At 35.3% G+C, this 27,316-nt stretch overlaps 1 protein-coding gene across 1 annotated transcript in view; it reads left to right on the plus strand.

Annotated features, from left to right (window-relative positions):
• The window catches only part of APLF (aprataxin and PNKP like factor), a 99,414-nt gene that overhangs the window by 40,097 nt on the left and 32,001 nt on the right, over positions 1-27,316 (plus strand). The window contains 5 exon segments of the mRNA XM_033239285.1: positions 2,785-2,957; positions 11,798-11,945; positions 12,259-12,391; positions 19,797-19,960; positions 19,962-19,979. Of these exon segments, the coding sequence (XP_033095176.1) occupies positions 2,785-2,957; positions 11,798-11,945; positions 12,259-12,391; positions 19,797-19,960; positions 19,962-19,979 (636 nt within the window).

Consider the following 27,316-nt stretch of genomic DNA (forward strand, 5'->3'; position numbering starts at 1 on the left):
TACAAATGTATTGCTGTGAAGTATTTAGAGTATTCTGTTATTTTTCAAAACTTTTATTTTTTATGTAATTATGTCATTGTTTTCATTTCTAATTTTTTGGTGTGTAATCTTCCTTTTTGTTTATTAATATTGTTAGATTTTTGTATACTTTGTAACTTTTTAAAAACTACCTTTTGGACTTCATGTACGTGTAGCATTTTAGTTGGAGCATATGTAGTTTGACATTGATTTTTTAACTTATTCAGTGAGTAATACAAATTTAGGTTTACGTTAGAGGATCAAACATTAGACTTTAATGTCATTTTTACTCTGCATTTTGGAATCTCCTGCATGAACAGTTTTAGGAAAAGGAAAAGATGATCATGGACCATACTCATGGGTTCACTTTCTTTGTGGCTGGATTTGCTGACTACCAATGTTTAACCAACTATAATTTAAATATTAAGTGCTTTCCACTGAGGAAAATATACTCAAACAGAATATTGCGTTATCTTTGGGTGTGTGATACCTTTGTAAAGAAATGTAGTTTCCTTAAGCATTTTACCTTTTCCACTTTTACAGTTTTATGCCTTTGTATTTAACATTCTAGCCTTTGTAAATTTGGGACTATGTCAGTATTTAACGTTGTTTAGAGACTCATCTGAATTTTTTTAATGCTCATGAATAAAAACATGGCCTTAGCCTATAATCAGAAGCAAGCCTCACTTAAAGAATATTCAGAGTTCAGACCAAAGCTATGTGGATTCCTGTTCTGACTCTTGCTTCTCCTGTTAGTTCAACATTCCTGACTCTGATGACCGTGACATACTCAAGGAAAGGGAGCCTTTGCCCAAAAGGATGAGGAATACAGGGCACGATTCCCAAGTTCAGCAGTGGACACAAGCTCAGAGCCTGTGGATTTGTTATGTGCTTGTTGCACTCAAAAGCTCAACCTGCTAAGAGCCAGAGGACAGCTTTGAGAGAGAGAAATTAGGAGTGGCTGTTAGCATGGTGAAAGATTTCTAAACATTGTTAAAATTATAACTTGAATTTAAATATCAAACATTCACTACTCTTTTTAGGAATACAATATTGCATAAATCACACTGCATCTCCATTCTTATGCAATCTTGTGTATAGTTTGACTAATAAAATAATGACCGGCCAAATTTGTGTCATCTCTGTTTTAAATTTCTACCTCTGCTCTTTATCTCCAAGTTTTATTTTACTGCTTTCTTGTAACACAGATTTAAAGGATAGAAATATGATGTATGGCCAGATTCTCATGAAATTGAATGGTCAGAACCAGGTGGATTATATTCCTTCTAGCTTCAAAGATGTGTCTTTTTTATTGTTGTTATTGCTCAGCATATGTCCATTCCCAGGGTGGTAATTACTTTGCTGTGATATCTCCAGAAAAAGTCTCATTTAAACTGATGAAATAGATAGAAGGAAGGGTAATAGAGATAGGTGCTCTATATAAGATTGTGCTTTAAAAAAAAAAAAACAACACAAAGATCTGCACTATGTAGATTACCTTGTCACATCCTAAAGCTTATTTATTATAAAAACCCAGTGATATTGATGACAGAAAGACTATTTGACTCATGGAAATGGTCCATTTTAGCTTGAATCTGGTTAGAATTTTTAAGGCACCTCGTAATAGGTCTTTTTTGTTTTTTGAAGCAACTCTTGTTATCTTTGCTAACGTGGAAATAGTGGCAAACATAATTTAAAATAGTGGATATTGCAATAGTTCTAACTTTGACATCTCTTTACTACTTTGATTTGAATGTGGATGATCTTCATAGTGGGAGTTTCATTTAAACAAATAAGACGATTCCTCTTTCAGGAGGTAGAAAGAAAGCCATATTGTTTGTTTGAGAGATTTGATTAGAATCTTCCTTCCCATATGTCTTAGTTAATTTTGTGCTGCAATAACAGAATACCCGAGGCTGGGTAATTTATAATGAACAGACATTTATTTGGCTCACCGTTCTGGAACCTGCGAAGTCTAAAATGCCGGGGCCGCATCTGGTGAGAGCCTTTTTGCTGCACCATAATGTGGTGGAAGGCATTACATGGAGAGAGAGCATGCATGAGACAGTAAGCAAGAGAGGGCCAAACTTGCATTTATGACAGACCTGCTCTTGAGATAGCAAACTTGCTCCTGAGATAATGAATCCACTCTTGTGATAATGTCATTAATCCATCCATTCGTGAGGACATTTCCCTTATGACCTACATGTTAAAGGTCCTACTTGTCAGCCTGTTGCCTTAGGGTTGGAGTTTCCAACAAATGGACTTTGGGGGACACATTCAAACCATAGCATTGTAGTTTCTTATTTTTTAATTGTAGTAAGAAATTAGTAGGAGAAAATAAATGGTAAGGAAACTAGCCATTGTCAGGAAATTAGTACATTTTGGATATGGAAGTCGGGGGACTCAGTTTTTCCATACTAAGAATTATTTTTCATGTTTCTTCTTGTGATGTCCAGTTGTCTCTATTAAGCAAAATAGAAGACTCTTTTAACCAGTTAGTTGATAACTTTGCTTTTTTTCTTTGATTCCTGGAGAAATGGGAGGTATACCATAGCTTCTTTTCTCTTTTATATATAAATAATAATTATGGTACTCATAAGAGTTAGATTTATTAAACTTTTAAGTCTAAGTTTATGCTTAAATTGTTTTGATACCAAAGTTGTGAATTCATATTTAATTGTATTTTTGTCGTAATTTTGAGTTACAACATTATTGTATTATATTCTTTTTAACATTTAATTATATTCTTTTTTAATTTGTTAGATACACACAAATCTGTGTTTTTATCAGTCTTCAGAGAAGAGTCAGCTCTTACCATTGAAGACAAATCTATGGTGCTGTTTGAATCCTGGAGACAGTTTTTCTTTGTTAGTTGACAAATACATTTTCCGCGTTCTCTCCATACCCTCTGAAGTGGAAATGGAATGTACCTTAAGGTAAGTCTTGATGAAATGAGAGTAAGAATGTTATTTTTAATCTAATTCCTCAGCCATCACAAATCCTTCGGTAGGAACCAGTAGAAACCGTTAAACTGGAGATAGAGTAGGTGTGTAATGTATGTGTTCACGTGTGTGTGTGCATGCACGTGCATGTATGTGTGTTTTGTGCACACGCACATGTGTATCTATTTCTGGAAAACATTTGACTTTGGAAACTTACTATGCCTTGATAGCAGTTGCTCCCATAGGTGGTGTCTTTTACCGTCGTATTCAGAATGTATTTTCCATCTAACAGTATTCAATATAGTTAATTTGAAATTGACTACCTTTTCCTCATTTTTTTACCTTTTTGAATTTTATTAAGGTATTAACTTCCGACTTACACTTGTCTAACTCCTCTTTCTTATAAAAATAGCAGAAAATATAGAACAGAGAAACTGAGGAAATGTATTAGAATAAATATACTGATGTCTGGCTTACAGTTAAAATTCATACACTAGGTTTTTTAGTTTCATTAGAAGATCACTTGGCTTCATTTCAGCTTTTAAATTATAGAATGCATAAACTAGACTTATAGAAGTAGATGGACAGAATTATACGGAGTATGTTCTCTGATAGCAATGGTATTAATTCAGAAACCATTAATAATAGCTACACAAATATACAAATATTTTGAAATTAAATAACACATTTCTAAATTACCCTTGGGTCAAAGAGAAGTCATAAGGAAATTGGAAAACATTTTGAACAGAGTGATATTGAAAACAGCATAAAAATTTGTGAGATGCAGCTAAATTGGCCCCTAGGGGGACGTTTATAGTTGAATGCCTGTATTAGAAGAGAAGACATCTATAAAACCAGTGATCTGTGCTTCTACTTTGGGAGGATAGACAAAAAGCAAATTAATCTCAAAGAAAATAGAAAAAAAGTAAGAAGTAGAAGTCAGTGAAATGGAAAATGAACAAAAAGCAAATCAGTAAAGCTATGGGCTGGTTTGGTGAAAGGATTAATAAAATTGATGAAGCTGTAGTAAAGCTTCCCGAGAAAAAAGTGAGAAAACATAAATTATCAATATCAACAGTAGAAGAGGGGATATCATTACTGATACTATAGACCTTAGAAGAATAATGAGGAAATATTATATAAAACTTTATGCCAATGAATTTGGCAGTTGAAATGAATGGGTACATTTCTTAAAAAACAAAATGGATTCAGGAAAAATAGACATCTGATGAATTCTATATTTATTTAAAAAATTGAATTCATAATTTAAGTATTTCCCGTAAGGATCTTCACTGATGAATTCTGTTAAACTTACAAGGAAGAAATAATGCCAATATTATTCTTTTTTCTCAAAAAATAGAAGAGGATATACTTCCCAGCTCATTTTAGGAAGCTTCTATAATTTAGACACTAAAATCAGATAAGATTTTACAAAAAACCCTCAAAACTATGGACCAATATTCCTCATAATAAAGTGTTTACAAATCAAATCCAGCAATATGTAAAAAGGATAATACTCTATTACCAAGTGGGGCTTGTCCAAGGGATACAAGGTTAGTTTATCATATAAAAATCAAAGCAGTTCACCATAACAGACTAAAGAACTATCATTTTAATAGATGCTCAAAAATAATTTTGACAAAATTCAACACCTGTTCATGATTTTTAAAATTTTTGAGAAAGCAAGGAAAAGAAGAAAACTTTTTTCCTACAAAAAACCTATTAGTGAAATGTTGAAAGTTCTCCCCCTAAGATTGGGAATACAACAAAGATAAAATATGTCTGACTTGAAAAGAAGAAGTAAAACTGTGTTTATTTGCAGATGACATGGTTGTGTGTTTAGAAAATCCTGAGGAATCTACCAAAAAGAAAAGCAAGTCACAAAACGGTGTCTATTATATGATTACATTTATATTAAATTCTGTAATAAGTAAATTAATCTGTTAAATAGAAATTTAATCAATGGTTGTTTCCAAGGGGATTGACTAGTAAGAAGCTACAAAGGAACTTTTTGTTTGGCTTTATTTCAGCTTTTAAATAAATATGGACATATTCTGTGTCTTGTTAAGGGTGCAGATTATGTGAGTGTATGCATTTGTCAAAACTAATCAAATTTCACACTTCAGATATGTGCATTTCTATTTTTTTTTTTTTTTTTTTGAAACGGAGTCTTGCCGGGCTGGGGTGCAGTGGCCGGATCTCAGCTCACTGCAAGCTCTGCCTCCCGGGTTCATGCCATTCTCCTGCCTCAGCCTCCCGAGTAGCTGGGACTACAGGCGCCCACCACCTCGCCCAGCTAATTTTTTGTATTTTTTGGTAGAGATGGAGTTTCACCGTGTTAGCCAGGATGGTCTCGGTCTCCTGACCTTGTGATCCGCCCGTCTCGGCCTCCCAAAGTGCTGGGATTACAGGCTTGAGCCACCGCGCCCGGCCCAGATATGTGCGTTTCATATATAAATTATATCTAAAAAATGCTTAAATGTAAGTGGAAAAAAATGTCAGGAAGTTGCTTTTTAGTTAAATGAAATTCATTAACCATTGATTACTACATTAAAATACATGTCTTTTTCTCTTATACATGTATGAAGCATGCTATTTTAAACTAGCTGTTGAAATGAGACATGTAAAGAAGTGATTTTTTTGTTACAATAAACTTTCATAATAGAATTACATACTTTTTTCAAAAATTAGGAAAGTGTGCATCCTTATGAAACACAGTATGGTCATTGCCTGATAACTTATTTAAACTATTATATGTCTATTTAAATTTCATTTATATTGATTCAAATTAGCTTATTCCCTTAGCATGAAAGACCAGTGTCTTTAAGGCCAGTGTCACACTTTAAATATATCAGGTTATGGGATTAGTGAATTTTGTATTTTTTCGTATTGATGAAACTGAAAATAAACCCACTTTCACAGCACTGTGCTTTTCTCAGGCTATTTAAACCTTGGGTTCTGTCATTTGCTAGAAGGGCTCACAGAACTCAGGAACAGTTTACTTACTAGATTACTGATTTATTACAAGTGCTATATTACAGGATCTGAATTAACAGCCAGGTGAAGAGATACGTAGGGTGAGGTCTGGAAGGGTCCCCAGCACAGGAGCTTCTGTTCCAGTGGAGTGTTGGGGTGCACCACTGTCCCAGCACATGGACACACTTTGTCTTTTTGGGTTTTTGTGGAGGCTTCATTACAAAGGCATGATTGAGTAAATCATTGGCCAATGTGATTAAGTCAATCTCCAGCCCCTCTTCCCTCCCTGGTGGTGAGGCTGGGAGTTCCTACCCTCTAATCATGATTGGTTTTCCTAACAACTAGCCCTTCATCTTTAGAGGCTTTCCAAAAGTCACCTCATTAACATACATTCAGGTACAAAAGATACTCCTTTCATTTGTTTCGGAGCTCTAGCCAGGAACCAGAAATGAAGACCAAAATATGCACTTCTTACTGTATCACACCATTACAGGCACATTCTTGTGGTTTCTGCCAGTAGCTAGGTCCTGTAGCTTCTTAATGAGTATTTAGTTTCCTATTGAAGCAAGGACAGTACTTCTGTAGTCAGGTAATGATGAGGTAACCCTGGTTATTAGACTAGAAGCCATGAGGGAAGGTGGGGGCAGATCTTGAATTTGAGTATCATCATGAGAGATGTCTACCCAGGGGAGGCAGCTGCCTGATTTCCAGAGAGGGAGAGTCCACTGTCTGCTAGCAAGGGGAAGTGGTATTAGATATGTATTAGATAGGAAGCATTGAAATACACTTTTAGACGTTTCTTGATATCATTGGGATTTTCCCGTTTTTTGAACTAGCTCTGTTTTGCAGGGTCGACCACATAAAAACACTGCTTACTGTTGTACAAGCTTTACATGTATGAACTTTTTATTCTCCATAATAATGTCTATGAGGACTAGGTATTGTTAATATCCCTATATGACAGATGAAGAAATTGGGACACAGAAGGATTAAGACTTGCCCAAGGTCACAGCTTAATACATGGCAGAGGTGGGATCCAAACTCAAGCCAACTGTTTCCAGAGTTGATGCTCTTACCAGCTACCCCTTGCTGTATGAGAATGTTTACTATAGCACTCATTTGAATTGTGAAAACACCTGCAGAAAGGCTAAATGAATTTGGTATAGTCCTATAATTATATGAAAGAGAATGAACTAAGAGAGAGCTCAGGTTAAAACATGGATAAATCTCCCCACCATAATATTGAGGTAAAAAAACCAAAAAGGTTATGAACATATAAAACATACGTAATTTCTATAAAATAATGGATGCATACATACAAATAATGAAAGTATAAAGACATGCATGGGAATAATAAGCATCAAATTCAGATTAATGTTTACTTTTGGAGAAGGAATGGGAGGGAAAGGAGCAAGATTGAAGCTGGCATGGAGAGGGCTTGAATTGTATTTGTAATTAATATGGAGCAAATATGAGAAAATGTTTCTATTGGGGTGGTGGATACACAAGTATTTATATTCGTAGATATGTAGATAGACTACATATATTCTCTGTATTTTTGCATGTTGAAATATTTAAGACATTAAAAAAGAATAGAAAAAAAGTTTATATGCTTTGTAGAAGTTGTTAGGACTCCTTTGCCGTAATTCTTTTCTTCCAACCAGTGTGAATTTAAGAGAGGGATCTGAACCATAAACCAACCGTAGAAAAGCTTGTCATTTCTTTAGTTTTTCCTTTTACTCACATTAAAATGGTTTTTATATGGTATTTAGATTCTGTATAATTAGTCCTACTCATTACCTATTTTGAAGGAACATTTAAGTCTATACATGTCAGTTCTAGTTTGTTCATTTTTCACTCTTTTCTCTACATATGTATCTGTGAAATTATTCTGCCAGGAGTACCAAAACCCACGCTTTTTTGAGAAGTCAAAGAGAAAACCAAATAAGAAAAAAAATAGTTGGTTTTATATTTTAGTAAATTAAATTATAGCACATTTCACTTAGAAGCACTAATATTAATTCTTCCTCCCCAATAGTGGGTGCTTAGTAAGTGTTGGTTTTTTGAATGCATTAATGAAATATCTGAGGATATTAAACTGAGTGATAATGTGATAACTATAACATTTTGTTTTCATAGCTGAATTTCATTGCTGATGAGGAAGTATGACCTTTTTACTCTAGGGAGATTATTTATTTTAAGACACTTATGAGGAAAGTAAAGTAAATCCTTTGCTATACTTAATTAGTTTTTTTTTCAAATTGTTGAAAATCTAAGTACGTAGATTCCATATAAATACTAATTTTAATCACTGATATTGAAGAAACAACAAAATGTTAATGAAAATGTCATGATGGTATGATAATACGCAAGTTTTAAATTCATTTATGATTATTTAAAATGTATTTTTAGATCCAGCTCATTTGTAATAGTAGCATATTTTATATTAAAGATATGAAAATGCATAACATATTTAAACAAAATTTGGAATATATTTGAAAGACTTAAGAGTAACTTAATTGCCAAAACAATCTTAGAAAAGAAGAAAAGAGTTGGAGGGTTCACACTTCTTGATTTCAAAACCTACTATGAATCTACAGTAATCAGGACAGTCCTGGTGTAAAGAAAGACGTATAAATCAAGGAAATAGAATTGAGGGTCCAGAATTAAATCCCCACATTTAGGGCCAGTTGGTTTTTGACAAAGGTGTCAAGACAATTAAATGGGGGAAATAATAATCTTTTCAACAAATGATGCTGGGACAACTGGATATCCACATGCAAAAGAATGAAGTTAGACTCTCGCTGCACACTGTATAAAAATTAACTTAAAATGGATCAGAGGCCTAAATATAAGTACTAAAACTATAAAACTCTTAGAAAAAAACAGGTATAAATCTTTGTGACCTTGCATTAGGTAATGGTTATAACACCAGAAACACAAGCAAACAAAGAAAAAGTAGATAAATTGGGCTTCATTACACTTAAAAGTTCTGTGCTTCTAAGGACCCAGTTAAGAAAGTGAAAAGACAACCACAGAATGAGAGAAAATGTTTGTAAATCACATATAACAGACTTACATTCAGAATATCTAAAGAATTCTCAACAATGCAAAGGCAAACAACCCAATTTTAAAATGCATAACTGATTTGAATAGACATTTTTCCAAAGAAGGTATACAAATGGTCAATAGAACATGAAAAAATGTTCAACATCATTAGTCACAGGGAAATGCAAATTAAAACCGCAGTGAGATACCACTTCACATCTACTAGGAAAGCTATAATCAAAAATGTAATAACAAATGTTGGTGAGGTTGTGAAGAAACTGAACTATTATACATTGTGGTGGGATTATAAAATGGTATAGCCTTTTTGGAACATATTCTGGCAGTTCCTCAAAAGTTTAAACATGGAATTACTATGTGGCTCAGCATTTCCACTCCTATGTATATACCCAAAAGAATTGAAAACCTATGTCCACATAAAAACTTGTGCATCGATGTTCACAACAGTATTATTCATAATAGTCAAAAAGTGGAAATAACTCCGCTGTCCAGCAACTGTTGAGATAAACAAGTATTGTATAGTCATACAGTAGAATATTATTTGACCATAAAGAGGAATGAAATATTTACATATGCTACAACACAGACGAATCTTGAAACATTATGCTAAGTGAAAAAGCTAGACATGAAAGACCACATACTGTATTTCATTTATATGAAATATCTAGAAAATGCGAATCTATAGAGACAGAAAGTAGATTAATGGTTGCCAGGAGCAGGAGGAAGAGGCAATGGGAAGAGACTGCTAATGCATGTGGAATTTCTTTTTGAGGTGATGAATACGTTCTAAAATTAGATATTGGTGATGGTTGCACAACTCTGTTAACATACTAATAACCACTGGATAGTACACTTTAACAGGATGCATTTTTTGGCTATATGGATTATTTTTCAATAAAGTGATTATAAAAAAGGATAACTCAATTACCTTTATTAGACTACATTTAACTTTCCAAGTTTTAATTTTTTATTTAAAACATTCTGTAATGATGCTTTATAAATCCTGTGATAGTTGATTACTCATACAAGTATTTGAAGATAAAATAAAAATATATATCACAGTGACAGTGTTCGATATTTAAATAAATGTGTAATAGAATAATTTATGCTTGTGCTTTTTTGAATGAAATGTTAAATAGAATTTTGTTCTGAGATTTTTTTGTTATTGCATTTATTGTGGGTAACTATTAATACAAGTTACATATGGACTATAGAGTGTGTATGAATTCATCTCAGACTTATGCCAGAATAGAAAATAAACTAGAAATGGAATTGACAATGTTACTTAATTCCTAATACTATAAATTGTGAAAAATCATCACTACTCTTGAATGTTTATTAATGTTTTTCATGTTAAATATTAAGAAAACTTGAAAAAAATTATAATTTGGAAGTACATCTGTAACGTATGAGTAAAATAAAAATGGGTCTGGGTATGGTAGTGGAGTGAACTTTCATAGATAGGACAATCAGACATTTCCAAGATATGTTTCCAGCACCTGGCACAGTGTCTGACACATAGTAGAAGTTTTAAAAATATTGACTGAATGAACAAAAAATGTGATGCTGCATAGTAATTTACTCTAAGTAAATTTGCTCTTTTGGCTGATTCTTGCCATTGAAATTGAAGGCTGCCTTTAAAGGAGATTATTCCCTGTGTAAGAAATACTAAAATGAACAAATAAAACAAGTGGTTAATTAAACTCTTCTCAGCTAGTCACACTTCTAAAATCTTATGTCTTTAGTTTTTAAAAATTCACATTTAATGAGGACAATTTACACACAGTAGAATTCATCCCTTTTAAATGTGCAATTCAGTGCACTAAAAATGACAATATAGTCATTTAAAATACTACTAGAGTGAGATATAGAACATTTCCATTTCCCCAGATGTTCTCTCATGGCTCTTGGTAGTCTGTCCCTTCACTCCACCCCTAATCCCTGGCAACCTTTAATATGATTTCTGTCCCTGTAGCTTTACCTTTCAGGATGTCATATAAATGGAGTAATACAATATGCCTTTTGTGTCTGACTTCTTTCACTTAGCAAAATGCCTTTGGGATTCATCTATATTCTTGCACACATCAGTAGTTCACTCCTTGTTATTTCTGAGTAGTATTTCATCTGTAGTTTCAAATTTTCGAGAAGACAAATTTGTTGGATCATGTCTGTGCATACATAAGTAGTAATAACCCAACAACTTTGGATGATCTTACTGCATATTGCAGGAGTATGAGGTAATTGGTTCTGCTGGCATGTCCCACATGTGACCATGGATGTTCCTGTTCCAGAACATTTAGCTTGCAGCCATACTACAAGTTTGGGGATATTTCATAAGTAGCTCTTTAATACTTCCCTGAACTTCGGTAGCAGTTATGTGTCAACTTAAACTCAGAATTTTATTTTTTTTTTGCCCAAGCGTCTGACTAGCTTAACTGATGCCCTTGCAGTTTACATTTTCTCTCTAGAGGCTGAGTGGTGATCTTAATTTTTGTGGGCCATCTAGACAAATATTAAATAAAGAGCTCTTAAGCCTTAAGAAAGATGGCTGACACACATCTCAAAAATAATTGTGGTTTCTAGGCCCATGATTTGGAAAGATTGATGTATTTTATGGCAATACAGCAGGTAGGAAATAAAGAACATATTCTAGTCTATATACTTTATTCTAATATACTGTAATCTGCTTTTTTGTTTTTGCTACGTCTGAGAAAAGGGACATAACTTAGATGTAGTTCTAAGGCAGCAGAAGAGTGTTAAAATTAAAGACAAGTTTCTATTTTATCTTATAGAAATAGTCAAATGCTTGATGAAGATAATATATTGAATGAAACACCAAAATCCCCCGTCATTAATTTACCTCATGAGACTGCTGGTGCCTCCCAACTGGAAGGAAGCACAGATATAGCCAAGACCCAGATGACTCCCACAAATAGTGTGGTGAGAAATTTGAGATCTCATCCATTTATAACATGTTCTTCAAATTATGATGAAGGCAGAAAAGACAACTGAAATTAGGCCTATTATGATAATATTGCTAGCATGTATCTACTTTTGCTGATTTTAAGTTAAGCTCTAGAGAATGTGGCAGTAATCCAACACTTAATAGAAATAATTTCTTTGTTCAAGAAATTTGATGAACTCAGTCTACAGTTGCATATGGGTATTTTAATGGTAGTGTTCTGCAAAGCAAGTATTTTGCAAATTCATTAAAGACGTGTTTATTTTTAGTAATTTCTAGGTGCCTGTTTAGTCTTTCCTAGGTGAAAATAGAGACTTCAGTAAGCAGCAGCGAATCCTTGCCGAGAGGGAAAGAATCCTTCCAGCTTGGATGTTAGCAGAACATTTAAGTGATCAAAACCTTTCAGTACCAGCAGTCAGTGGAGGTAGGTTTTTGTTTCTACTAATGCTGACTTTCAAGAAAACAGTAAATAGAATTTGAAAGCTTTTCTGAAGAAAAACTATAAACTATTTCTATGGAGATAGAGGTTGTGTAAATGTATAGCTTAGCCTAGTTGTTTTTAGTTGTGAACATGAAGTCTAATTTAAAACATAGGCTATTACTTTATGCCATTTATCAAATACCACCCTATTTTTTTTTCATTTAACAAGTGCTATTATGTGATATATATATCACATATATATGTGTGTGTATATATATATATACACACACATATATATCTCAGTTTCTTTATCCACTCATTGATTGATGGGCATTTGGGCTGGTTCCATGTTTTTGCAATTGCGAATTGTGCTGCTGTAAAAGTGTATGTGCAGGTGTCTTTTTCATATAATGACTTCTTTTCTTCTGGGTAGACACCCAGTAGTGGATTGCTAGATCAAATGGTAGATCTACTTTTAGTTGTTTAAGGAATCTCCACACTGTTTTCCATAGTGGTTGCACTAGTTTACATTCCCACCAGCAGTGTAAAAGTGTTCCCTTTTTACCACATCCACACCAACATCTATTATGTTTTTGATTTTTAAATTATGGCCATTCTTGCAGGAGTAAGGTGATATCACACTGTGGTTTTGCTTTACATTTTTCTGATAATTAGTGATGTTGAGCATTTTTTCGTATGTTTATTGTCCATTTGTATATCTTCTTTTGAGAATTGTTTATTCATATCCTTAGCCCACTTTTTGATGGGATTATTTGTTTTTATCTTGCGAATTTGTTTTTTTTTTTTGTAGATTCTGGATATTAGTCCTTTGTCAGATGCATAGTTTGCAAAGATTTTTTCCCACTCTGTGAGTTGTCTGTTTACTCTGCTGATTATTTCTTTTGCTGTGCAGAAGCTTTTTAGTTTAATGAAGTCCCATCTATTTATCTATGTTTTTATTGCATTCGCTTTTGGGTTCTTGGTCATGAAGTCTTTTCCTAAGCCAGTGTCTAGAAGGGTTTTTCTGATGTTATCTTCTAGAATTTTTATAGTTTCAAGTCTTAAATTTAAGTCTTTAATCCATATTGAGTTGATTTTTGTATAAGGTGAGAGATGAGGATCCAGTTTCATTCTTTTACATGTGACTTGCAAATTATCCCAGCACCATTTGAATAGGATGTCCTTTCCCTACTTTATATTTCTGTTTGTCGTGTCAAAGATCAGTTGACTGTAATTATTTGGCTTTATTTCTGGGTTCTCTATTCTGTTCCATTGGTCTATGTGCCTGTTTTTATACCAGTACCATACTATTTTGCTGGCTGTAGCCTTGTAGTACAGTTTGAAGTTGGGTAATGTGATGCCTCCAGATTTGTTCTTTTTGCTTAGTATTGCTTTGGCTAGACTTGCTTTGGGCTGTCTTTTGGTTTCACATGAATTTTGGGATTGTTTTTTCTAGTCCTGTGAAGAATGATGGTGGTATTTTGGTGAGAATTTCATTGAATTTGTAGATTGCTTTTGGCAGTATGGTAATTTTCACAATATTGATTCTACCGATCCATAAGCATGTGATATATTACCATTTGTTTGTGTCATCTGTGATTTCTTTCAGCAGTGTTTTGTAGTTTTCCTTGTAGAGGTCCTTTACATCCTTGGTTAGGTATATTCCTAAGTTTTGTTTTTGTTTTTGTTTTGTTTGTTTTTTGCAGCTATTATAAAAGGGGTTGAGTTCTTGATTTGATTCTCAGCTTGGTCACTGTTGGTGTATAGCAGTACTACAGATTTGTGTACACTGGTTTTATATCCTGAAACTTTGCTGAATTCATTTGTCAGTTCTAGGAGCTGTTTGGATGCATCTCTAGGGTTTTCTACATATATGATCATATCATCGGCAAACAGTGACAGTTTGACTCAGTGACAGTTTGACTTATTGACTCTTTACTGAGTTGGATGCCCTTTACTTTTTCTCTTGTCTGATTGCTCTGGCTAGGACTTCCAGTGCTATGTTGAATAGAAGTGTTGAAAGTGGACAGCCAATATAGTTCTAATTTATTTTATTTTTTATGTCTCAGGTACTAGCTCCTAGATGTTGTCATGAGTTTCTTAGGCCTGGGCTGAATTTTTTTAAATGTCCATTAGTGATGGAGGAGTAAATATATTTAGGCAAAAGTTTTCAGAGTCTCCTCTTTCTTGATCTCTAGTTATCTCTGTTCCTTCAGCCTTCCAGGCCACAAGACTAATCTTAACTCTTAGGTTAGGATACTCCTGGTAGATTGAAAAAGGAACTTTTATATTTTCACTGGTATCATGCTATTCTATAGAGCTCCTCTTCCTGCATCTTCTAAGCTACCAACATGAAGTTGTAAAAAGTGGCACATGCTGATGAAGATTGAACTAGTCCCCCAACTGTTTGGTTTGCATTTAATTTTGTACTGTGAATATTTTCATCATGGCAATTTGATGCATATTATAAATATTGATCATTTATACATTATTTTAATTGGACTACAGTTCAAACTGTACTTACATTTACGTAAAGTGCTAGTTAATCTGTTTACTTTGTTTCCAGCAACTTGGCCAAGTTATTTAATGTTAGTAGTTTTTGAACCTTATATTTTCTAGCTGTAGAATCATATTATCTATAGAATTAGGGTAATTTTGGCTCTTCTGATCTATCTACTGCTTTCTTGTCTTATTAGCTGAACCCTATAAACTTTAAATAAAAATGGTTAAAATTGGTCTGTTCTTGTTCATGATTTTAATAGAAATTCTCTTAATATTTTAGCATTTTTATATGGTTGGTATTAGATTCTGATAAATAGTTATATCATGTTTAGTATAGTTCACTTTATTTTTACATTTTATTTTCAGGAATAACTGTTGAATTATTTAAAAATGTATTGGTATAGAAATAGTTCTGCATTTTCATGTGTTAATGTAAGTAATGATATTGGTAGATATCCTAATGTAATATACTATGCTTGTGTTCCTGGAATAAGTTCAGTCTTTTGATAACTTTTTATTTTTATACTCTGTTAGATTAAATTTGCTAATATTTGGTTTAGGACATCTCTTATCTATATTATGGTTAGTCTGTATTTTTCTTTATGTGTGACTTCTATATGAGATTTTTTTTTTTTTTTGAGACGGAGTCTTGCTCTGCCACCCAGGCTGGAGTGCAGTGGCCGGATCTCAGCTCACTGCAAGCTTCCCCTCCCGGGTTTACACCATTCTCCTGCCTCAGCCTCCCAAGTAGCTGGGACTACAGGCGCCCGCCTCGTCGCCCGGCTAGTTTTTTGTATTTTTAAGTAGAGACAGGGTTTCACCGTATTAGCCAGGATGGTCTCGATCTCCTGACCTCGTGATCCGCCTGTCTCGGCCTCCCAAAGTGCTGGGATTACAGGCTTGAGCCACCGCGCCCGGCCTATATGAGATTTTAATGTTAGAGCACTGAATTATTTGCATATATGGTCAGGGACAACTTGAATAATTGAAAAATTATGTTTCTTCATGGAACTCTCCTGATCTGGGCCTGATGCCTGCTTTTAGTAGTTGATAATTCTGGCAGAGGAATAGGTAAGTTAGACCAGAAAAAAAGAAAAAAAAAAGAATGAAACATGCAGAAACAGATAAAAAAATACGTTTAATTTATAAACATATACCAGTTCAAACTGATGGAGAAAGGGTATATTATTCAATAAATGTCGTTGAGAAAATTGTCTCTCCATTTTGAAGAAAATAATGTTAAAGTACTACTTTATACCATATTCAGAAACAAATTTCTATTGAATTAATAGTCTTAATATAAATATTAAAACAAGGCATTTGAAGAAAGTATGAGAAAAATATTTTGATTACTTCTGTACACTTTCTTAAGATGATAGGGAACCTGGAATCCTAAGGGAAAAATTGATAGATTTACCTAAATAAAAAGGAAAAATACTTCTATGCAAAAGACACTATAAATAAAGTCAGAGGCAAATAATAGCCTGCCAAACAATATACTGAGATACATTATCTACCACACTTACAAAAGAAGGTTTTTAGAAAATTGTCTACTTAGTAACAAAAAAGATAAAACTCAGTAGAAATTTTGGGCATTATGTGTGACATACTACAGAATAATAAATACACATAGTAAATGTTATGACTTTACTATCAGGTAGGAAAATGTAAATTGAAAACAACTAGTTACCATTTTTTGTTCATTAACTTATCAACATTTAAGCAATTGATAATATCCACTGTTGGCAGAAAGGAGTATTATCGAACATTACTTGTGGAGGTATAAATTGATGTAGCCTTTCAAAATCACTTGTATCTCTTAAATTTTTAAATATACAATACACTTTGACCCAGAAATTGCAATCCGAGGTATGTAAACCACAAAAATAATAACATTTGTACTTTTAGTCCTGTATATGTTTATGCATATGTATTTGTAGATATATTTGCTTAAACACAGAAAAAAATTGAGAAGTATACACATGCAATAGTTAATATAGCTGTTTGAGAGTAGTTCCTCTAGAGGTTAAGATTGGATGGATGTATTTTTAATGATACATATATATATATAAATAATTGAGCTATCATTCATGTAGTATTAGTGTAATAGCTCATATAAGTGCCATTGGTAATAGTTAAAATCAAGCTGTTTTGTATTAATAGTTAATTTCTTTTATATTTCTATCATTTGACTGTACCTATTTTGGATTTCAGAAGAATATTTGCCATACCAGATATAAAGATTGTTGTTAGCCATTTTAAGCTATTTGTTTTTTATACATTCTTTGTGAAGAGCATTTTAATAATACCAAAATGGCTTCTCGTGCAGGAAAAAAAAAAATTAGCTCTAGTCCCTAGAGGCAGTTTGTAGTAAAGAATTTGGAGTTTTGAAGAACTGAGTATTTTAAATATATATATGTTTTAATTTAGAATTTTGGGTACATGTGGACTTGGAATATATTAACTACCATTTGTGTAGAAGCTGTATCTTGTTTAATTTACTATAGTTCTTAGCATAATCAGCAATACCACTAGTTCAATATGTCACTTGGTTTAATTCATAACTGTTACAGCATTTGGTCATTTGTTGTACCAAGCTACACGGTCCTATTAAGTCCTGTTTATGACAGTTTCCAAAAATGATATGAACTATTTTCTAACTTAGATTCATGATGAATGTTTAAATAATTTAGTTAAAATTGAGTTATTATAATAGTTTATTCCTCAGTTTCATTTGATAAATATATTATTTTTATATTGGTTCAATTGATTTTCCTGTTTGATAATATGGTCAGTATTCTATTGGCATTTCTTTCCTGAACTGAATGAGGGAATGTTATTTCAGGCTACTTGAATGTTTAGAACCGGACTAAGCAAACTACAGCCCATGGGCCAAATTTGGCCCACTGCCTGTTTTTGTAAATAAAGTTTATTGAAACATGGCCATGGTCAACCATATGTGCATTGTCTGTGACTGCTTTCATGTTACAAAGAGAGAGTTGGGTAGTACTGATAGACACTGTATGGCCTACAGAGCTTAATCTGTTTACTTTCTGGCTTTTTACAGAAAAAGTCTGCTAATCCCTGCTTTAGAACATTAGAATAATGACTACAGATTGCTTTACATACCTATATCCTGGCTCTTAAGGGAATCCTTGGACAAATTGTTTATGTTCAAAATTCATTTAGTCAGAAATATTTATTGAGCATCAGTTTTGTGCTAGGCACAGTTGAAGGTACTGGAGACAAGGGAGGTACAGTGAACAAGGCATGTAAAGTTTCTGCCTTCATGAAGACATCATTCTCAGGTAGAGAAGAAGGACAATTTGCCATGGACAATTATGAATTTGTTAACAAAATATGATAGTGACTTAGGTTTGCCAACTGCATTAAACTTTGGGTAAGTATTTTATGGGATACAATGTCCATTGTTACTGAGATTTATTTACTTCTTCGGCAGAGTCTGTAGAAGTCACTTCCCTGTTTGGGTTATTTTGGGTTTGCCTGTAATCCCAGCACTTTGGGAGGCTGAGACAGGCGGATCACCTGAGGTGAGGAGTTCAAGACCAGCCTTGCCAACATGATGAAACCCCATCTCTACTAAAAATACAAAATTTAGCCAGGTGTAGGGTAGTGCGCACCTGTAATCCCAGCTACTCAGGAGGCTGAGACAGGAGAATTACTTGAACCAGGGAGGCGAAGGTTGCAGTGAGCTGAGATCGCGCCACTGCACTCCAGCCTGGGTGATAGAGCAAGACTCTATTTCATTAAAAAAAAAAATGAGCTTAAGTTTAATTCCTCACTGTGGATGTGGATGTTAGGGTTTAATAAGTAGTATATGTACAATAGCAAAGACTTGGAATCAACGAAATGTCCATCAGTGACAGACTGGATTAAGAAAATGTGGCACATATATACCATGGAATACTATGCAGCCGTAAAAAAGGATGAGTTCGTGTCCTTTGTAGGGACATGGATGCAGCTGGAAACCATCATTCTCAGCAAACTATCGCAAGAACAGAAAACCAAATTCGGCATGTTCTCACTCATAGGTGGGAATTGAACAATGAGATAACTTGGACACAGGAAGGGAATCATCACACACTGGGTCCTATTTTGGGGGGAGCAGCGAGGGATGGCATTAGGAGATATACCTAATGTAAATGATGAGTTAATGGGTGCAGCACACCAACATGGCACATGTATACATATGTAACAAACCTGCATGTTGTACACATGTACCCTAGAACTTTTAAGTATAATAATAAAAAAAAGTAATATATGTAAAGTTCATTGGATAGCTATAAGTCAGATTTTCTGTTAGAGAAATTCAATTCTACAATTAAAAAAATAACATGTATCAGGTACTCTGCTAGATGGTTTACATATCTTCATTTACTTCTCCTAATAATTCCATGAATTATAATTCCCATTATCCAGATGATGAAACCAAAGTTCAGAAAGGTGAGATGAAATAGTTAAGGGATGGAGTCCCCATTGGCATCTCAGCCTGGTAGAATGCAGGCCTGGAGCTCTTAGCCATTTTGCTGCTTAATACTTTCTGAGATTTGCACATAAGTGTTTCCAAGTTAGCATATTTTTTTTTCTTTTAAGACAGAGGCTCACTCTGTCACCCAGACTGGAGTGCAGTGGTGTGATCTTGACTCACTGCAGCCTCCACCTCCTGAGTTCAACTGATTCTCATGCCTCTGCTTCCTAAGTAGCTGGGACTACAGGTGCACACCACCATACCTGGCTATCTTTTGTATTTTCAGTAGAGACCGGATTTCACCATGTTGGCCAGGCTGGTCTCGAATCCTTTTTCTTTTTTCTTTTTTTGGTATAGATTATTGACATTTGAAGATATAGAAGATAATTTTCTTCTTTTTCTTTATATGTGTTTAAGGTAATGTAATCCAGGGAAGTGGAAAAGAAGAAATCTGCAAAGATAAAACCCAACTAAACACAACACAGCAAGGAAGAAGGCAATTAATTTCATCAGGAAGTTCAGAAAATACATCAGCAGAACAAGATACAGGAGAAAAGTGCAAAAATACTGATCAGGAAGATTTTCATCATTTCATCCAAGGTGATTTTTAAAAATTCATTATTTGATTGTTTCTTCGTTAGGTGTTTTAGATAGAAATTAATAATATGCTATATAAGGAGAAATCAAAGCTGCCTTTTGTTGCTGAGTTTATGAAGACAAAAACTAGCCCAATTTTTTCAGGCTTACTGAAACTAATCTTTAATATAGTATTGTTTAATACAGTATTTGTTGAAAATTTAGAAATTTTCAGACTGGAAAAAAAAAGGGGAGACCACTTCACTCTGGTCATAATTTGGCACCTCTGTTCTGAAAACCTGGCTTCTCTTATTCCATTGGTGGTGGTTCTCAGATTGCATTTAACCACCATTTTCTTGCTAAGTGTGATGAGAAAAACATATTGATGGGATAGTTCTTAAGAGCCTGTTTCAGGATCACTTCTGGGCTAACTGACAATATTTGTAGACCTTCTTTCCTCTTTTCAGTTTTTGCTAACTCACTAGAATGGTTTGGCTGAAATACGCATTCTATAACACTGGGTTCTTGAAAATGAGGACTATTTATTGGAAGTACTTAAAAAGAGAGACAAAGATAGAGATGGCCCTAGGACAGAAAGTTCAGGCATGCTTCCTTTCTAGGGAGAGGTAGCTTATGATGACAGTTTTCATGATCCTTTTAGTCCCATGGCTGAGCTCTGTGGATCCCTGTCTCAGTCTCAGGGAAAACCAAAGGAACAGGATTGTTCATGGAAGACTGTGCACCCAAATGACTGAAATGCCAACATCTACCTTAGAGGTCAGTCTTCGAATATATTCTCCTCGCTCCTATCCTCTCTCCCAGAGAGAGGAACTGCTTCTCACTGGAGCCTGTGTTCCAGCTAGAGAAGTGGGGCCTGGTCACTATACACTCAATTCCTTTGCTTTACTTATGGAGGCAAGCTTAATAAATGAAAACAAAATGTTTTCTGGCTCAGATATATTTGCCATAAAACTTACTAAAACAAAATTTGTTTTGTATAAACTTTGGGCCCTCATATACTGTATTCTCTGAACTCTGAACTTGTCACTTGACGTTGCCTTTTTTCAGGAGAAATTATTGTGTTCAGAAGAAAATCTGTAGTATACATGTTTTCCTCTGTTTATCCCAACCCATAAGGTTTGATAATCACAAGAAAAACTTTGAGAAACATCTTAATTGATGGATTATAGAGAGGAGCAGATCCAAGATATTCAAGCTATTTGTGAGGTTTTGATGACATCAAGGGAGTATTACAACCAGGTCCGAGGAATGCCCAAGTTCTGTTTGGCCAATTGCTTTTACTTCCCTTCCTTGTAAGGAAGATTTACCTCTTCTAGCACAGGAAAAATAAGGCTTAAATTTTCATGATGCTTTATGCAGGGCTCTCTGGTAAAGCTGAGCCAGCGAATGTGACTTAGACTGAAAATCCCAGCAGAGCCTTTCCACACCCCATCCTCCATCCCTGCCCAGTTTGAGTCTGAACACTGAACCTTTAGAATAGCTAGTCTTAAAGGGATGGCTGTAGTGCAGAGCAGGTGAGAGAGAAAACAAGAGGCGAGGCTCACCTATCTAGTCTAATGGCAGGAGGTTGCCAGCTACAAAAAACCAATAACAGTTTGGCCAGGCCTACTTTTGGATCAATGTACTTGGAAAAAATTGCATTCTCTTTGGGAAAAGTAGGAGAAGCAATGGAGAGAAGGAACAAAAATCACTTTTGCCCAACTAGACCCTGTTTCTGAGATTCTGATTCATTTGGTGTGTGGAGCCTGTGCATCAGTGGTATCTTAAATAAACTCTCCCAATTTTAGTGTCCCTTCAAAATTGAGAGCTACTGTTGTACCATCATTGAACATCTCAGAGGAAACTGAGGCCCAGGATCACATTTGTTAGGAACCTTGGCTTCAAATATAGGTGTATTTTCATTTTGGGTATAATGACTTTTTCTACCATACATATTAGACTATGTAAAGAGTTTTCTGATTCTAGTAACTTCTCTTCATAAGACAGTTGTCAGAAATAGTCCATATTTTTCATCAGTTCTTGTATGTCTTTCTACAACTCCTTCCCAGTTATGTAACTTTTTAATTTAGATGTGAAAATGAGGGTACTTGAATTGATTAACTAGCGAAAAGGATGGTTGCCATGGTTTGAGTGTTTTTATCTCCTCTAAAGATTTATGTTGAAACTTAATCCTCAGTGCAACAGTATCGGGAGGTGGGCCTAATGGGAGGCTATTTAGGTTGTGAGGGCTCCGTGCTCATGAATGGATAATGCTGCTATAGAAAGGGCTTGTGAAGCTGGATGTGGTGACATGCACCTGTAGTCCCAGCTACTTGGTAGGCTGAAGCAGGAGCATTGCTTAAGCCCAGGAGTTTAAGGCCAGCCTGTGTGACATATGGAGACCTCATCTCTAAAAAAAGAGTGGGAGGCTTGGCTTGTAGAAGTGGGTTTACACTCTTTCGCTCTTCTGCCGTATAAGGACACAGCATTCATCCTCTCATGCCCTTCCACCTTCCCTCATGTAAGAATGCAGTAAGGAGGCTCACACTAGATGCCGGTGCCTTGATCTTGAACTTCCCAAACCCCACAACTGTGAGATAAGAAATTTCTGTTCTTTATAAATTTTCCGGTTTGTGATATTCTGTTATTGCAGCTACAAAACAGACTAAGACAATGTATTTCCTTTGTAATCTATATTATATTATAATCTAATGAGAACTCTTATAAATGACAGAAGGAAGCCTAACCGAAATGACATAAGTGAAAATAGTATGGTAAAGTGTTTTAGCTGTCTATTGCTGTGAAACAAGCTACCCCAACACTTAGTGACTTAACACAATATGATTATGTCAGTGATTATGATTATATTCTGTCTTATAATTGTGTGGGTTGGCTGGGCTCAGCTGGGCAATTCTTTTATGACATGCTTTTGGTGTCAGCTGGGCTTCATTCAGCTGAGAACTCAACTGAAGATGAAGCATCTGTGATAGCTTTACTCATGTGAATGGTGCTTCAGCAAAGGTTGGTGGAATGGCTGGGCCCACCTCCATCACCATACCGTGAAGTAGCCTAGACTGAGCATCTTCACCTGACAGCTGGGCCCCAAGAGAGTGATGTCAAAGCTGTTAGATCTTTTAAGGCCTAGAACTAGAATTGTCATTTAGCTGAATTCTTTTGGTCAGAGCAAGTTACCAAGTCTCAGATAGATGGCAGTGTGAGATGAGGGTGAAGACAGCATTGTGACCAGTTAATAGAGAGGGGTCCTTGAAATGTTTTCAGTCACAGAGGTAATCCTGGCAGCTCACTAGAGGACAGATTGGAAAAGAACAAGATAAAAGACTTGGAGGTAAGGGAAGAGATTGTGGCATTAACACAGTGAAGAAATAGGGAATCTAAGCTAGGGCAGTGACTTTAAGGATAGTAAGAAGTATTGGATTATAAAAACATTCAGGCCGGGCGCGGTGGCTCAAGTCTGTAATCCCAGCACTTTGGAAGGCCGAGACGGGTGGATCACGAGGTCAGGAGATCGAGACCATCCTGGCTAACACGGTGAAACCCCGTCTCTACTAAAAAATACAAAAAACTAGCCAGGCGAGATGGCGGGCGCCTGTAGTCCCAGCTACTGGGGAGGCTGAGGCAGGAGAATGGCGGGAACCCGGGAGGCGGAGCTTGCAGTGAATCGAGATCGCGCCACTGCACTCCAGCCTGGGGGACAGAGCGAGACTCCATCTCAAAAAAAAAAAAATAAATAAATAAATAATAAAAATAAAAATAAATTAAAAAAAATAAAAACATTCAGGAATAAAATTGTAGGACTTCTTGCTTGGATCTGGGGAGAGGGCAAGAAAAGAGTAAAAGACTTCTAAATTTCTGGCTAGCATGAATAGATGAAATATGCTAGCAGAAACTTAATGGCAGAGAACACAGAGGCAGAATGTCAGTTTTGACATTTAGAGTTCGAGGAGCATAGAACATTGAGAAAGAAATGTCTAGCTAGTGGTTGAAAATATGAGTGTGAAGCTCAGGGGTGAAGTTGGGGCTACAGGTTAGGAGTTTTTAGTCTTTAGTACGTCAGTGTTAATGCGATTGAGGCAGGACTTTTAAGGTAATTTATCACCACAGACATTCTTGTCAGGAGCAGTTTGGAAACTGCAATACATTACTTGATTGAAATTGTTCTAGGTGGAAGTTCTTTATCTTGCCCCTTCTAGTACATTAACACTCAGATGGTTGAGGGACAGGGGAAGGGCTTGTTTGAGAAGTTAACTGGCTATTTTAATAGCCTTAATAATACATTCCTGCCATCTCCAAACACCCAGGTCACTCTCTACCAGCTCATGCTTTTCCGTCCCTCAGGTTTCTAACGTGTAAGTATTTACATTGTAGGGGATTTGACCACTCTATCATGAGTCGCCAGCTTTCCACCTTTAATCCTGCCCATTTTCATCTAATCTAAGAAATAAGCAATGTGGGATGCTTAGGAAATATAGAGCTCTCAGACTTTCTCCTACTTCTTCCAAGTACAGAGCACCTTCCATCTTTCCTGTTCCCTCACTTGCCAGTTCAGTGGCTTACTCTAGCTCCTGAGCTTTGTAATTGGCACAGTGCAAATTTATGTCTCAGCAAACTTACAAATTACTGCATGTAATGGATTTTGGGGTCATTTATAAATAATTTAAACCATGAATGTTAAATTCTTGAATGCCAAGGGTGTACTATGAATCAATATTTCATGGAGTTCCATAAAGAGCATTATGATTTCCAGCTTTTGTGCCTCTTAAAATATATTTGATTACCCTGATCCATAGTATTGATATTTGGAACTTTAACATTTCTTTCTCTTTTAGAATAAATTAACATGTTAAACTTACTCCTTGTGAGGATTTAAAAATAAAGCAAACTCTTTTCTAATTCATGGAAGTAGACAGAGTTGAAATATGATACTATGTATTTTATTTCTTATATTTCATTTTCATCGGTGTTTATTTTTTATTTTTAAATGGCAACATAATAGATGCTTATTGTCAAAAATGGAAGTATCAGGAGCATTTGAAGTAAAGAATGAAAACCTCCATTTGCCTCGTCCTTCAATCTCATTGCCTTACTAATTGTTTGGTTTGTCTCCTTCTAATTCTTTTCATTTGGATTTACACAAGTGAATGCATACATACATATATAAGGAACTTTTTAAAAGCTAAATGGCACCACAGTGTAGATATTGTTCTTGTTTAGTTGAAAAACATCTTTAGATGTGTCATTATTATTTTAATGTCTGCGTGGTGTTTCATAGTAAGAATATAATATAATTTATTTAACCACTTCCCTAGTTGTGCTTTTTTTTTTTTTATGTGATAAGATATTGAGTGGGATTGTTTACTTGTCCCAGAACTGCTGCTAAGGCTCAAAGCTGGGAATAGAAGTACTAATAAAATATCCCAGGTTAAGGAGCCCTCAGCAGTAAGAACTAGCCCTTTCCCTTTATGGTTTATTGAAAGGTATGAAAGCGATTGCCATCCCACCTCCCTAGGCTTGATACAAAGGGAATTGAGAGGCCGAAAGGTTTTAAGGTTAAGGGAAGTGCAGTGTTTATGGTGGAAATTATTTCTTCCTTTTCTGAAATCAAGAGAAGAGGGGCATTCTAAGATAATTACTTGTGGAGCTTGGAAATGCCAGCAGAAACAAGAGATACGTTTTATTGAACATCTGTTAGCCAGTGGATTTGCTGACCTACCCCACTGCTACCTGAACAAGGAAAAAGAAAACTGGGGAAAACTGACCCAGCGGGGACTGCCAAGTAGGGAGGTGGGTTAGGATTGCCCAATTCTCACTGGAGAGTTCCAGTTGCTGGCACAGGCCAGTTGGTCCTGTAGTTGCGGGGTTGAGATTAGGGTGTACCTGTGCAGCCTGGGAGCAAAGAGCGTATGTTTTAGATAGACATGGCATGAATGTTGCCAGTGAGGGTCAGCTTCAAGAGATAGCTAAAGGATTGCTTTCCCCCAGGTTATCTGTTACTATACAAGAACCATGATAAGATCTAGGTTCCTTTTTTCAAGGCAATTTGTCAGTTTGGGTAGCATTTTAAAGTTATGTACTATTTCTTAAAAAATGAAATATCTTCTTAAGAAATTTAAGCTATTGAATATTAGGTCATGTAGAACCAGCTTTTTTTTCAGATGGCATCAAGCATACATGAGTCTTTAATTATAAGTGGAAGCAAACTGATGTGTATCTGGTGTGTTGTTATCACATCCTAGAAATGGTTACCAGGAGGACTGGGGTATATCTGAGTATTGTTTCTACTCTGCGGGAAGTATAAGTAATTTTAAGAGGTCATTTTTAATGAATAAGACCAGGCTTATTGTTTGTGCTGGTGGTAAGTACAAATTATAAAGATTCTGCAGTGCTAATGAGACTATTTATTTGGTTCAAAGCACCTTCAGTTTGGTTAAACTCAAAACTTTATTAAGACAAATTTAAAGGAATCCTATCTTTTTCCAAGTTGGTCAGAACATAGCTTTATGCAAAATTTTCTGTGGGGGCAAAACAATTTTGTTATTCAGCTATGGTAAAATCATGATTATATTTAGAGGGCAGAAATAAAATATTGCAGCAGCTTGTAAGAAGTTATAAGGAGCTAGGCACAGTGGCTCACGCCTGAAATCCCAACACTTTGGGAAGCCAGGGCAGATGGATCACCTGAGGTCAGGAGTTCGAGACCAGCTTGGCCAACATGGTGAAACCCTGCCTCTACTAAAAATATGAAAATTAGCTGAGCATGGTGGCATGCACCTGTAATCCTAGCTACTCAGGAGGCTGAGGTGGGAGAATCACTTAAACCTGGGAGGCAGAGGTTGCAGTGAGCAGAGATTCTGCCACTGCACCCCAGGTTGGGGGACAGAGAAAGACTCCATCTAAAAAAAAAAAAGAAAAGAAATTATAAGGACCGTGCCTGTTAAGAACATGACACATTGTTGAACAGTGACTTTTAAGAATTTTAAAGATTATGTTCAAATGAAAGCAAGTGTCTTATATTTTATTTGTATTTTCTGGTTATTTTTCACTGAATGTTTGACATGATTGTAAAGGTTTGATACAACTGTAAATGTATTTTCTTTCCTTTTTTTTTTTTTTTTTTTTGAGATGGAGTCTTGTTCTTGTTGCCCAAGCTGGAGTGCAATGGCGCAATCTCGGCTCACTGCAACCTCCGCCTCTCAGGTTCAACCGATTCTCCTGCCTCAGCCTCCCAAATAGCTGGAATTACACACCCACCACCACGCTCAACTAATTTTTTATATTTTTTAGTAAAGATGGGGTTTCATCATGTTGGCCAGGCTGGTCTCAAACTCTTGATCTCAGGTGAT

This window comes from Trachypithecus francoisi, unplaced genomic scaffold (genome assembly GCF_009764315.1).
Source record: "Trachypithecus francoisi isolate TF-2019V2 unplaced genomic scaffold, Tfra_2.0 Lachesis_group17, whole genome shotgun sequence".
NCBI lineage: Eukaryota > Metazoa > Chordata > Mammalia > Primates > Cercopithecidae > Trachypithecus > Trachypithecus francoisi.